Source organism: Malaclemys terrapin, chromosome 5 (assembly GCF_027887155.1).
Source record: "Malaclemys terrapin pileata isolate rMalTer1 chromosome 5, rMalTer1.hap1, whole genome shotgun sequence".
Lineage (NCBI taxonomy): Eukaryota > Metazoa > Chordata > Testudines > Emydidae > Malaclemys > Malaclemys terrapin.
Window position 1 is genome coordinate 10,138,760 of NC_071509.1, and position 15,352 is coordinate 10,154,111.

Sequence of the window (15,352 nt, forward strand, 5' to 3'; positions counted from 1 at the left end):
CACAGTTTAGCATATCCCCCTGTTACTATAGTATAGGATGCCCTCCTGTGGTCAAATGAAATAACTTCCTACCATGACCCAGACTGGCATAATTTGGGTTTAGTCTCTTTCTATACAAAATAATGGAGAAAAATAAAGTTCTATCGCTTAATGGAATATAGTTTTCCTGTAAAGAAAAGTACTGGTAAATAAATGGGATTTTGATACACAACCCACAAAAGTTAAATTATTTAGTTCTCGGGGATCAGTATAAAAAAATTAAAATGTGTCCCTTCCCACCCCCACCAGTCAACCTTTGTATTTTGTTTGTCTTCTAGATTTTGAGGTCTTTTCGGGCATGTACTTGGATCTCCCTGTATATTTGTACAACAGCTAACATAGTGTGACCCTGATTCTGGTTGACTGAATTTCCTTTGATAAATTCAAATGTGATGTAAGAAAACTGAGGCGTATTTATTGGTATTACATGTCATTGGGAAATCAGTCATCCATAGGCACAATTCTAGAAACTGGGCCAATGGAACTGTCACCTGCAGACCCGGTAAAAGTTTTCTAACAAGATGTTTTCTAACTTTTTCTTACTCATACATGCCTCTTGGTATCTTCAGCAGTTCTTACTAGTCTTTCATGAGTAAATAACAGCCCAAACTCACATTTTAGTACTAAACATAAATTTGACTGCACAAAATGGCATAACCTAGATAGAACCAATGTCGATTTCTTATAGATGCTCTCTTGCCAGTCAGGTGGTACTAGATTAACAATGTTTATTTAAAATTTAATTTAATTTAATTTATTTAAAACTTGTTTGTAGAAGATATTTAGGATTTTAGAAAGTCGCTGTCTGTTTTGGAAGAAGCTGATAATGGAGAAAAGATGAGAATGCATGAGAAACATTTATGGAGTTTGATTTAAGTATGTCCCTCTGTCAATTTATTTATATTTAATGTTTATTGAGCTGAAAAGGATTAAAATCTAGCCAGTGTTTTGAGCGGAGTGTGGGAGACTCAGTCAATAAAATAATATAAAAATAATGAAACGATGAATGTATATTTTATACTGCTTTCTGTATAAATGCTATTTTACTGGAAAAGGTCTTTTTAAGAAGTGTTTGTTGGAAATTGGAGGAAATATGAATTAGGAAGATGATGAGGAAAAAAAAGTTTTTAGAAATTTTCTAAATTCTGCTTGCATAAAAACCACTGAACAGACTTTTAAATAGGACAACTAAGCAATCAATTTTGTTCAAATCTGCCTTCACTGAGAGTTAAATGGCAAACCGGAAGTGACTATAGATTGCTTAATTAGCATCAATTAAACACCTGTCTAAGTCTTTCTAATTTGAGAAAAGCTATATTTATCAAAATTACTAACAAGGTGCTAAAAATATAATATCTATATGTGTGTGCTTGTATATCTGTAATCTGATTTAGTAAGCTAAAGGACAGTTTTTGAATTCCTAAATCATAGCACAGAAGATTCATTATTTAAAAGTGAATGTGTGTGTTTGACAAGTGTCCATGTTGCATCAAGGCACCAGCACAAATGTCACAAATTGACAGTCTTGTCAGACTGAGCAGAGAGTTTATATGGGCCATGACTAATTCCGTGACTTTCCACGACATCTGTGACTTCTGCAGCGGCCAGTTTGGCTGACCCTAGGGCCGCCCAAGCAGCTGGCCCCAGGGACAGGCGCTACTGGAGCACCGGCCGCTGTGTGGGTAGCCCCAGGCAGCGGTCCTGGGGGCAGCAGGAGCAGTCGCAGCTCAAAGGCCCCCGACAGTGGTCCCGGGGGCTGCGGGAGCAGCGGCGGGTTGGTGGCCCCGATAGGGTGACCAGACGTCCCGATAAATTCGGGACCGGCCCGATATTTAGGTATTTGTCCCGCGTCCTGACCAATCTGTCCCGATATTTCGCTCCGCCGGCAGCACTCGGCTTTTTTTTTGCTCCGCCGGCGGACCCCTCCCCCCAATGTGTCCCGATATTTTCTTCCTCTCATCTGGTCACCCTAGGCCCTGAGGACAGCCAGAGCAGCTGCTGCTCAGTGGCCTCCGGCAGCTCATGCCACTGCAACTCCCCGCCCCAGCAGCAGTCCCCTGCACCCACACAGAACAGCACCTCCCCCCCAGCTAAGATTTAGTTAGGGGTATATAATACAAGTCATGGACAGGTCACAGGCTGTGAATTTTTGTTTGTTGCACGTGACCTGTCCATGACTTTTACTAAAAATACCTATAACTAAATGGTAGCCTTAACCATAACCACAGAGCAACCATCTTACCCTTGAAGGGACTTTCCCTGGATCAAGACTGAGGCATGTTGGCCTTGCAGAGTGCGGAAGCTTACACTACATGGATATGTTAGCTGGATAAATGGAGAACTTGATGGATATCAGTCAGGTAGCTTTCATGAACAATACATTCACACAGACTTTTCTAAGTAAAAAAAAAGAGGGTGTTACTGGTTATAAAATAATCAAAAACACAGATATTTACCAGATACCTGGAATGTTCAGAGAATCTTACAGGTGATAGCGTAGAATGAATTACATATATTTGTGACGTAATTTGGCAGGAAAAAAGAAACAATACAATTTGTGGTAAGGAAAGTGCAAATTTATTTAAAGTGACAAAGAGAATGTGACCTGGAATATTGGCATGAAATTGAAGTATGTTATGATCAGAAAAGTAGTTATCTAAAAACACAACGTCTTACTCAACAGAACTTCTATCTGTATGTGTTCAGAATCATATTGGCTTAAGTTAGAAATAAAAAATAAATTTATATTTTTTCTATTTGTACTACAGGGCCTGCAAAGCTATGGGAGAGTATGTTACATGTTTTTTTTTTTGTCTTGCACATGAACAGAATGCACATACCAGCTGTCAAATGCTTTTACCTTCTCCTCACATCTAATGCTTCTCAGTTGGGTAAGGGTTATTATGGACTACTGGTATTGAGCACAGAAAGAGCACAGCTTGACTTCCAGATCCTAGAGTGAGTTTACAGTATGCAGAGCTGGACGTTTATAAAACAAGCAAACAAAACCACACATTACTTATAAACTTAGCAAAATTAATGTGTAAGTCATTGAGAACCAAGAAATCTAGAATCACTCTTCAGTATATATCTGATCTTGAGAACAGGAAACTTTAGACTGTGAAGTAGTCAACAAAGTTAAATGGAGGGATCCCATCACATAGGACAATTAAATCCAGACCAGACAAAACACTAGAAAATATAGAGTAGGGAATGATCTTGCACTTGTCAGTTGATAGATTCTTAACAGAACTTTTCCATCTCTTATTTCTAGAAGTTTTTACCCAGTTTCAAACTGTGGTAGATGCATGTGAAGGGAAAGAAATGTTGGTTAGAGAGATGGGAGGACCACTGGGCTATGTTTAAAAAAACATTCGATGGGCATTTTTAAAATTTTGAATTGGTTTTGTGTTAGGACCCAATCCTGAAAGGTTGGCGCTGCAGGTGCTTAGCACCTTTGAATATAAGACTATATAAGGTGCTAAGGTGGTCACCCAAAATTTGAAGCAACCACAGTTACCAGTCACTTCTGAAATATAGTTGGTCTGTTTTTAAAAATACATTGTTAAAGAATCATAATATCCAAATTACTGTCCCTTGTAACTTTATTCTTGCAAAAGGATTTCATTTAATAAAGTATTGGAAACATATAATTACAAACACGTTTTTCCTCTTTGATGACACAGAGTTTTCTCAGAACCATGAGCATTCTGAAAAAAACAATGCTTAGAGTGATACCATTAGTATAATCAGTCAGGCAATAAGTGCATTCAGGTGGAAGGCTGCCATTATATCCAGAAGGAGAAAAAAAGGCCTTATTCTAAAATGTCAGGGCTGCCTTTATTCAGGTCGTTGACTGTTTCTAGCAGATTGATGACATATTAGTATTTTGAGAAGAGAAGAATAACATACAACCATTTACATTTAGAGTTCAAGAAATGCCACTGTCTGGAACAAGAAACGTTTACTTGGATATTAGGGGGTAAATGGCAAAACATTTTGCCCAATACTAATAACCTTTCAGAAATGCTATTTTAAATTAATATTTTTACCTCTGGCAACTGGAATTTTATGTTTATAATATGCATTATAGATGTGTATAGAATAAATTCAATGAAATAAACATGTTTTACAAGTCTTACCTTAATTTTTTACCAGTTTTTTAATCCAGTAAAAGTCTTACTTTATCGGGCTAGAGTTCATTGGACCGTTTATGTTGATTTCAGTAAATCTTGGTGCACTGGGGAAGTTCCAGAAAACTGGCAGAAAGCTAATGTTGTGTCGATTTTTAAAATGGGTGAATGGGATAATCCAGTAATTATAGGCCTGTCAGCCTGACATCGATCCCAGGCAAGGTAATGGAGTGGCTAATATGAGACTTAATTAATAAAGAATTAAAGATGGGTAATATAATTTATGCCAATCAGAATTTGTTTATGGCAAGTAGATTCTGTCAAACTAATGTGACATCTTTTTTTGATGAGAGTACAAATTTGGTTGATTAAGGTAGTAGTGTTGACGAAATAAATTAGACTTCTGTAAGATGTTTGCCTTGGTACCACTCAACATTTTGATTAAAAAAAACCCTAAAACGATGTTAAATTAACCTGGCACACATTAAATGGATTAAAACCTGGCTAATGGATAGGTATGAGAATGTAATTATAAATAAGGAATTGTCATCAAGAGGGTGTGTTTCCAGTGGTGTCCCTCAGAGACCCATTCTTGGCCATGTGCTCTTTAATGTTTTATCAATGACTTGGAAGAAAACATAGAATCATCACTGATAAAGTTTGTAGATAACACAACACTGGTCTTAGGTTGCTGACTCAAAACACATGGCTATTTAGAGATAATCTATTTGGAGTTACTGGTGGTTTATTCAGGCAGTTAGTTTACAACAGGATGCCACCAAGCATGAGCTCTACACTATCTATTCAACTTTAAGGTGTTTGCAAGGGAAGGTCGCACCAGCTTGTCCAGTAGTGCCATATGTATTATCTATCAGCCAGAGTCTGCAGCATCAGTGGGAAGATCATTTTAAGATGTTCCTCAATTGTCTGTTGCAATAATGTCATTGATAGAGCTCTGTAACACAATGGACAGCTGCATTTGAGTCAATGGAGATACACAGCATAGCTTCCTATCTCCACAAATGTTTGGCAAGGCCGTGGTCTCTCACTATCATTCAGTATCAGCATAAATTGGTTGATAAGCCTGAGGAGTCAACTGTAACTGGCATTGAGGTGAATACACTCCTGCTTCAAGATCTTGAATACGTCAGTGACTTTGTCTTGTTGGCTCAGTTTGATGATTTGATGCAGCTGATGGTTGATCTGGTCTGGCCCAAAGCAGTATGCATTGATCCAGATAAAACTAAGCTCTGGTCATTACCATAAAATAGCTCCCAGTTCAGTATTAGCCTGTCTGGAAGGGACATTGAGCAGGTGGCAGGTGGCAAATACTTGGGAGGCATCACAGAGAGTGCTGGAGGATGTTCAAAAGATTTGGACAGTCATCTAGCAGCAGCTGCTGCCATGTTTTAGACCCTTCCTCGGTCTCTGTAGGGATCTCATGACATCAAGATTGTGCCTACTTAAGCCAGTGGTAGGAATAGGAATCTGTCCAAACAACTGGGCTCCACCCTCTTCTAGACTCTGTGCCTTGTGCTTCCTTGCTCCCGCTCCTACTCCCCTGGCTTGATTTCCTAGCATCCAAACCCGGTGTGACTCCTGGCATCTGATTCATGGTTCTGATCTCCAGTTTGTTTCATGACTCTGACCTCCTGGTCTCCTGACCCAGCTTGACTCTTGGGACCATAGATTCTGGCTCTGATTACTAGGTCTGGCCACTTACTGCCCAGTCATGACAGCTGATACAAAACTGTGGATCTGTGGAGTCACAGTTACACCAACTCTGTTGCATGGAAATAAAACACGGGTGCTGAGGAAGGCTGACGAACACCAGATTGACATTTTTGATTCTTGTTGTTTCCATCAGCTGCTCCATGTCAAGTGGCAGGACAAGATCCAAAGTGAGGATATTTTAAGCTGAAACCAACAACCACCTCCATCAGTACTGGCTTGGTTTTGGCAGTTTCCTTGGTGTGGACATACTATAAGAATGAAAGATCCGCAAATTCGGGAACTTTTGTACCAAGGAACACTACTGCATAGCTGTTGAATGTGTGTATGTCAAAAGCTTCAGTGGTGTAACAGGATTGTCAGTGAGAGACATAAATTGAACATATAATCAGACTACCTTAAGCACCTTGCCAGAGATCAATCTGGGTAGTCCTTAATTTGCAAGAAGACTACGTCCCTTTGGGATTTTTCATGTTGATGCGGATGATGAGTTATTGGAATAGTAGCCAACCTTGGGGGGGGGGGGGGTTATGTGTGTTCTGTTTTCCTCTTTATTGTCATGTTCAGTAGAGTAAAAGAACGTATGAGATTGATCTCCGGCTGCAGTTAAGGTCCAAATCTCTCCTTTGTTCAAAGGTGAATGATGTTACTTTGTTTTCGGAATTATCAACTCTCTGCATAAAAACCTACTAGCAATGACTTGCCTTTGTTTTGATAATTGTCAGATGTTGCTAGTTCATGCCTTCCACGTTTGGAGCTATTGTCTGTCCATTGTTTAAAATTTGTAAGCCATTGTTTAAAAGTTAGCAGTCAGTGCAAGTCAATTGTTGGAAAATCTGTGCCTCTAGCATGAAAATGGTTTGATAAATTTTGCCTAATCACAGGCAGGATTCTCACACAACCCTGTTTGCCAGAGTTGCAAGGGACACCTGCCTGGCTCCCTGACAGCTCTCAGGGACCCTTCCAAGAATCCATGGCTCCAGAGTGACACCACCATGCCAGGGCTTCCAGACTCCCTGCCATGGAGCTTGGGAGTCTGGTAACACTGCAGCTCTCAGAGCTTCTAGGCTCCATGCCAAACTGGAATGAAACCAAATTCTGAAATAGTGAAATTTATTGCAAACCAGAAATCTGTAGTTTTTGCCAGCGATACGGAAAAAGTCTCTTTTTACACATATGAAGTACAAAAAACCCTCTCATTTATAAATAAAACTATGATCATGGTTTAAAGATCAGCATTTCATTGTAAAAGATGTATTGTTTGAGATGTCTTCGTTCACAATTCAGTAATGTAAAAAGACAGCAAAAGCCTGAGGCTGGAGTGGAAAGCAATCATTCCTAGTGTATGGTGCTCCTTTTTGGACTGATAACAGCTCTGAGGGTTCTAAAAAAAATTCATAGTGATGCCAGTTCATCATCCTCTGCAAAGCCTGCATTTATATTCTGATCTAGACGATTAATCTTTATCTCGATTATGAGTTCTCAATAGTTCTGAACAACATGTCTGTGGGTTGCAACCAGATTGCTTTTCTCATATTGCTAAACAAGGGAAGAGTCCCAGCTGGATGGGAGGAAGTCTCCAGTTCCTGGCATGAGAAAGGGAGTCCTGGAATGGAAAAGGTTAAGAACCACTGGTAAAAGATTAATAGAATCCATGGCCAGAAGAGATCATTGTGAGCATCTAGTCTGACCTCCCGTGAAACACAGGCCATAGAACTTCCTGAAAATAATTCCTAGAGCAGGTGAATATACATTTTTTGGAGACCCGTCTTTATATACACGTATTGGACAGTGCAGAAAAATTCTGCCACTGACAACCAAATTGATATAAATAATGTATTTTCCTTATTCATTTTCATGTCTCCCTGTGATTTAGGAGCAGCTCTGAAACATGATGTATTATAATTTGTTTTATGTTAACAGTTTATAAATCTTTTACATAGTTTTGTAGGCATCAAAAAATTCTTCATCTAGGATATTAATATGCTTAGAGCAGCTTGAAACAAAAGAAGGCTTTTTTGCTGGTGCGACTCTTTGGGGCAGGGGAAAGAATCTCCTCTCTTCTACCTCTTTTGTTTTCCCCCTTCGTTGTAAAGCCAGTAGTGTATGAGTATAGAAAGACAAAGGCATATCTTTAATTGAGGACATACTGTAAGGATGCGCATTCAGACTCCATGTTATCAGATTATATAGGATAGCATAAAATGGATTGAAAAAAAGATGAGTGGAGGGCAGACAGCTAATGGGAGGGCGGGGGAAAGTGAATGTGGGTGCATGTGTTTGCAGGCATATAATAATTGAAAGTCTATCAAAGAAAATAACTGGCTTCTAATGTGTTTCACTGTAGGCCACTTTAAATTACATAAAAGGGATATAGATGATGAAGAGATGAGCCACTAAAAAGGGAAACTGATATGAATGATGATTAATGTTGGGGCATCCTACGTCTTCAGACACGACCAGCGGACACACACAGGAACACACGGAGACTGGAGTCTTCAGTTATGGCTCGGTTTATTGTAGCAGAAGCTCGGCTACCCCCTGCAGAAGCATAGCCGTACCACCTGTTCACCTCCCCACTTCCCAAGGAGTGAGCATTGGGATCCTTTTGCGTTTCCCCTTTATTGTAATTATCAGCCCTCCCGCTCCCCAGGCAGGCAGTTCTACTCTCTGTCTTGGCCCAATAATTGCCCCCTAATTTCCCTGCTTAAATCCTTGGCCTCTGTTTATGTTTACATCTGCTATGACCTTTTGTTGCCACATAAGGAGCTGTTTTGAGCACTAGGATGTCTTTAGTCAGTCAACACCTGCAGGCTTGTGGTTTGGAGAGGTTTCGTGTGCGTCTTTTGCCAGCAGTTTACCAGACAGATTTAATGTCAGATAGAGCCAGCCCCCCCACAATTAACACCACATTTGTCAAACTGGTCATACTTGGCAGAGTCTCCCTGGAGCCATTTTGTTCTTTATTATATAGTTTCAACCAGTTTGCCTGGTACTGAAGTCAGGTTTACCAGCCTGTAACTGCTGGGATCACCTCTGGAGTCCTTTTAAAAATTGGCTTCACATTAGCTATCCTCCCGGCATTTGATATGGAAGCTGATTTAAATGATAGTTACAAACTACAGTTAGTAGTTTGGTAATTTCATATTGAGTTCCTTCAGAACTCTTGGGTGAATACCATCTGGTCCTGGTGACTTGTTACTGCTTCGTTTATCAATTTGTTCCAAAACCTCCTCTAATGACACCTCAATCTGGGACAGTTCCTCAGATTTGAAGACTGGCTAAGGTTTGGGAATCTCCCTCACCTCCTCAGCCGTGAAGATTGATGGAAAGAATTCATTTAGCTTCTCTGCAAAGGCCTTATCGTCCTCGAGTGCTGCTTTAGCATTTTGATCATCCAGGGGCCCCACTGGTTGTTTAGCAGGCTTCCTGCTTCTCATGTACTTGAACATTTTTTTGCTATTACTTTTTGAGTCTTTGGCTAGTTGTTCTTCACATTCTTTTTTTGGCCTTCCTAATTATATTTTTTACAATCAATTTGCCAGAGTTTATGCTCCTTTCTATTTTCCTCACTAGGTTTTAACTTCCACTTTTTAAATAATGCCTTTTTGTCTCTCACTGCTTCTTTTACTTTGTTGTTTAGCCACTTTGGCAGTTCTTCGGTTCTCTTATTATGTTTTTTAATTTGGGGTATACATTTAAGTTGAGCCTCAATTATGATATTTTTAAAAAGTTTCCATGCAGCTTGCAAGGATTTCACTTCTGGCACTAAATCAAACTGTCTGTACTGGGCTATCTTGATTATCACTTCAAAAGTATTTTTTTTTTTTCTTAATTGGCCTCTCACAATTGGTAAGACAGCTCCCACCTGTTCATGCTCTCTGTATGTGTGTATATATATCTCCTCAATATATGTTCCACTCTATATGCATCCGAAGAAGTGGGCTGTAGCCCACGAAAGCTTATGCTCTAATAAATTTGTTAGTCTCTAAGGTGTCACAAGTACTCCTGTTCTTTTTGCGGATACAGACTAACACGGCTGCTACTCTGAAACCTTTGGCACTGTACCTTTTAATTTCTGTTTAATTAACTTCCTTATTTTTGAGTAGTCTCCTTTTCTGAAATTAAATGCTACAATGTTGGGCTGCTGTGGTGTTTTCCCCGCAGCAGGGATGTTAAATTTAATTACATTAAGGTCACCATTAGCAAGCAGTCCAGCTATATTCACCTCTTGGACCAGATCCTGTGCTCCATTTAAGACTAGAATTGCCTCTCCTCTTGTGGGTTCCAGGACTAGCTGCTCCAAGAAGCAGTCATTTAAAGTGTCAAACTTTATTTCTGCATCCCCGTACCCAGTCAATATGGGGATAGTTGAAATCCCCCATTATTATTGAGTTTATTTTTATAGCCTCTCTAATCTCCCTGAGGATTTCACAGTCACGGTCACCAGGGCTTTGGAGTTGAGCGTGGAGCTGGAGCGCAGAGCAGCTCTGAAGCAGCGGAGCTGCAGGTTTTTGCCTGGAGCTGGAGCGGAGCCAGAGCACAACTCCAAAGCCCTGACTGTCACCAGTGTGGCCAGGTGGTTGGTAATATATCCCTATTATTAGAGCATGTCATTACTATACAAAGAGATTCTATGGTACAGTTTGGGTCATTTAAGTTTTTTACTTCATTTAATTCTATGCTTTCTTTCACAAATAATCACAAATAGCCACTCCTCCACCAGCATGACCTGTTCTGTCCTTCTGATGTATTTTGTACTTGGCTTGGAAACCTGAAGCTTGTGGACCCAGAAGTTGAGCCGTGGGTAAAGCTGGAGCTCCTGGGCTTACAGGTTCCCGGATCCATGACCAGGAGTCTGGAAGCCCTGATACATCTGGCTACTGTGTAGCTGGGGATCCTGGAAGACCCCAGCAGCCTGGAGAGGTGGCAGGTTTCGCATAGAAACCTCCCTTTGATTCACCAAAAGTTCATCGAACCCATGACGTTTCTGCAAAACATTTTGAGTTCTACAAATCTGCATTTTCTGATTAAACTGTTTTGTTGGAAAATTTATAACCCAGCTCTGTCCTCATTATCTTCACATATTAGCATGGCAATGGTTGGGGAAAATTTGAAATAAAAGTACCCAACATGTGTGTTATTTCCGTGAAATTCTTTGATATCAGTTCTGTAAGGATGGGTGAATATTTTGAAAATTAATAATTTCCTTTGAAATAATTAATGCAAACTTATTATGCTATTTTATCCATAATAAAGGACCATTTCCATTAAGGTTTAACAAAAATCAGTATATTGAATTTTTGTGGAGGTGATTTTGGTTACTTAATTTTGTTTAGTTGTTTCTTTATCATGGTAGAATGTGCAGAATGGTGCACTATACCAATCAACAAGATTAGGTTTGATATTTTTTTAATGGAATACTTAATGTTTTGGGGACAGGAAGAAGTTAAGCGTGTCCTCTGTCTCTGCCCATTCATAGTAGTTATGTAATTTTTCTACCAACAAAAAATTCTAAATGTTTCTACAGTAATTTATTTTTGAACCATTGGACTCCTTTGTCTTTGGCTGCCCCTGCTGCATCGTGTTAGTAATTCTTCTCTACGTAGAAACTTTCTGATGACATTCCTTTATTGTCCTGCTTTTCCTTAATTTATGTTTTCTCCCTGTGTATCTGAAGTATTATCTGAAGTATCCTGGCAGCAACAGACCTAATTCTTCTCTGAGTGCTACACTATATGTGTTCCACTTCTGTGGTCATGTGCCCCATGCATTGGAGATCAGAATGCTTTAGCCAGCACTGTCAATTGGTCACACATGCTCTGTCGCATCCGGCCCCCATCAAGGGTATAATTGAGCTCAGATCCCAGCCTCATTTTCTTTGCCCTCAGTTTAACCATGCCAATTTCTGCAATATCCTTTTATTGAAAGTATAAGGTCAATTAGTTTCACTGACCCACTGCATTTGAAACCTGTTCTTACTAACCTTTTATGAGTAATTTATTGTGTTTCTTTGTTAATCTAGAATTAGGTTACAGAGATCTATCACCATGATATAAACAGTGAAACCAACTTTTAAAAGTATGGAAATTCAGAGTTGAAATTTTGCTTAAAATAAAAAGAAATAAACAAATAAACATGGGCTCTGAGTTCGCCAAACCTGTGTGTGGGTGTCCAGACTACTAAGTGAGTTGGAGAACCTGTGCTCTAACTTGTACCCCAACTGGCATAGTAAGCCCAGGTCCAAAGCAGATACAGACCTGGGTACAAAGATTTTGCATGAGGATATTAGGGAGACGTTAGCGTTTAACACCCAGATAATAATCCATGTTAACTCTGCAGTACATACCCTTATGGTCACCCAAACAACCTTTTGTATCCTGATTAGAGCTATTTAAATCCACCTGCGATTGTGACTCAGCAGTAATTCCATTGCTTTTTCATTCAAGGTTTAAGCACCTGATAACAGAACACCTCAACAGAGGTGTCCAGCATGCTTATGCTAGTTCCTAAAGTATATTATCCTGTTACATACAACTTGAATGATTTGAATGTTGTGATGTAATGTGATTTCTTTGGGCAGGCGGAGTGGCAGAAAGGCACATTAGATACAGTGTGCAATGTTTTCTAAATCTCCAAAATTTCCAAAAAATCTTACTCAAGTTATTCAACATGTTTGCAACAAATTCTAATTGTCAGTGTGACCTAATACTAAAAAAATGTGAAAGCATGAACAGTATTTTTAAGTTAAAATGTCTTCAGTGCAAAAATGGGACCATTACTACAGCATCAACTACTGTCCTACCTTAGTATGTGTACATTGAAGTAATAAAACTAATAATGCTTTTTAGCTTGCATAGTCTTTGCAGCAGGGGCTGCATCTTCCTTTGTGTCTGGAAAGTGGCCAAAATTTAGACACTACCACGATATAAGGAATACCATTTGTCATCCCAGAAAAGTGTTGCTTTTTTGACCGCTGCCAACTTTTGTGTCATCATATTTAATTGCTCGATTGTGGCATTACTTTAATACTGTTGCTTTCTGGACTTTGCTTCTTAACACTATCTCTTCAAATGTTTGAGTGTTACTAAAATTTGGCTCTCCCAACCTGGGCTGGATATGGATCAAGAAATAAGCAGAAAAAAATCTCTGTCCCTTATTATCAGTATCATTTTCTGCACATTTGGGACTACATTTTCAAACTTGGGAGCCTCATATTAGGCACCTAAATCCATATTTAAGAAATTAAAATAAGTGGCCAGGTTTTAAATGTAAATGTATACACCTAGGAGTAAAGAATGTAGGCCATATTTACAAGCTGGAGGACTCTATCCTAAGAAGCAGTGACTCTGAAAAATATTTGTGGGTTATGATGGCTAATCCACTGAACATGAGCTCTCAGTGCAACTCTGTGGCCAATAGGACTAATGTGATCCTTGGAGACATAAACAGGGGAATCTTGGGTAGGAGAGGAGAGGTTATTTTACCTCTGTATCTGGCACTGGTGCAACTGTGGTTAGAACATTATGTCCAGTTCTGGTGTCAATAGTTCAAGAACAATGTTGATAAATTGGTGAAGGTTCAAAGAAGAGCCATGAGAATGAGGAAAGGATTAGAAAACCTGCCTTATTATAATAGACTCCAAGAGTTCAATCTATTTAGCTTAACAAAAATAAGGTTAAATGGGGACTTGATCACAGTCTATAAGTACATGGGGAGCAAATATTTGATAATGGGTGTTTCAGTCTAGCGGAGAAAGGTATCCAATGATCCCATATCTGGAAGCTGAAGCTAGGCAAATTCAGACTGGAAATAAGGCATATATTTTTAACAGGGTAATTAAACATTAGAACAATTTTCCAAAGGCTTGTGGTGGATTCTCCATCAATGGCAACTTTTAAATCAAGTTTGGATTTTTTTTTTCTAAAAAGATCTGCTCTAGGAATGATGTGGGGCAAGTTCTCTGCCCTGTGTTCTACAGGAGGTCAGGTTAGATGATCCCAATGGTCTCTTCTAGCCTTGGAATTTATGAATTTAGGTGCTGAGCACTTTTAGCTCCCATGAAAGCCAGTCAAATCTGTGCATGCTTGGCATGTCTGAAGGTTGGGGTATTTTTATTGGGGAAAAAAAGACACATACAGATCACATGACCTTCCATATGGGACAGCTAATTTAATACTAATTAGGGCAACTAATTAAAGTGCTGTGCAAACTTTTTAAAAAACCTTTTTTTTCCCCCTCTCCAAAGGTGACAACCCTTGTTAACACAAGCAACAAAGGGCCATCTGGTAAAAAGAAAGGGCGATCTAAGAAAGCACATGTGTTGGCTGCCTCGGTAGAGCAAGCGACCCAAAACTTTTTGGAAAAAGGAGAACAGATTGCTAAAGAGAGCCATGACCTCAAGGAGGAATTGGTTGTTGCTGTAGAGGATGTACGCAAACAAGGTACGTACAGTGAATCTGTCCTAACTCTTAACTTATTATAATTGCTACATGAGAGAACATGGGGGGAAATCAAATCAGTATCTTAGAGGTCTGTATACTGATGCAAGAAGTATTGGGTATTAGCAGGAAAAACTAGAAATGCTAGTTAATAAGCACAACTATGACATAGCTGGCATCACAGAGACTTGGTGGGATAATACCCATGTCTGGAATATTGGTATAGAAGGGTACATACACAATAAAGATAATGGATTTCAAGAAGGCAGACTTCAGCTAACTCAGGGAGTAGGTAGGTAAGATCCCATGGGAAGCAAGTCTAAGGGGGAAAACCGTTCTAGAGAGTTGGCACTTTTTCAAAGAGATATTAATAAGGGCACAAGAGCAAACTATCCCACTGTGTAAGAAAGATAGGAAGTATAGCAAGAGATCACACTGGTTTAACCAGGAACTCTTCAATTATCTGAAACTCAAAAAAGAGTCTTACAAAAAGTTGGAAAGACCAAGGCACAAAACAAGATTAAACTAGCTAGAGACATAAAAGGTAACAAGAAAATATTCTAGAAATACATTAGAAGCAAGAGGAAGACCCAGGACAGGGTTGGTCTGTTACTCAATGAAAAGGGGGTAAACAATAATAGAAAATATGGAAATGGCAGAAGTGTTAAAAGACTTTTTTGTTTCAGTTTTCACCAAAAAGGTTAGTAGCAATTGGACATATAACATAGTGAATGCCAGTAAAAAAGAAGGTAGGATCAGAGGCTAACATAGGGAAAGAACAAGTTAAAAATGACTTAGACAAGTTAGATGTCATCAGGACCTGATGAAATACATCCTAGAATACTCAAGGAGCTGATTGAGGAGATATCTGAGCCCTTAGCCCTGGTCTACGAAGTCAGTGTATCTTAGGTCGACTTACCTGGCCGTGAGGATGGCGGTGAGTCGACCGCTGCCGCTGCCCCATTGACTCCGCTTCTGCCTCTTGCGAGCTGAAGTTCCGGAGTCGAC

The 15,352-nt window shown here is 39.5% G+C and overlaps 1 protein-coding gene across 2 annotated transcripts in view; it reads left to right on the forward strand.

Moving 5' to 3' along the window:
- CTNNA2 (catenin alpha 2) overlaps positions 1–15,352 on the forward strand; it is a 747,858-nt gene that overhangs the window by 138,562 nt on the left and 593,944 nt on the right. For both annotated transcript variants that reach the window (XM_054029838.1, XM_054029839.1), the window contains exon 3: positions 14,152–14,347. In XM_054029838.1, coding sequence (XP_053885813.1) covers positions 14,152–14,347 — 196 coding nt within the window. The remainder of the gene's footprint in view (positions 1–14,151; positions 14,348–15,352) is intronic.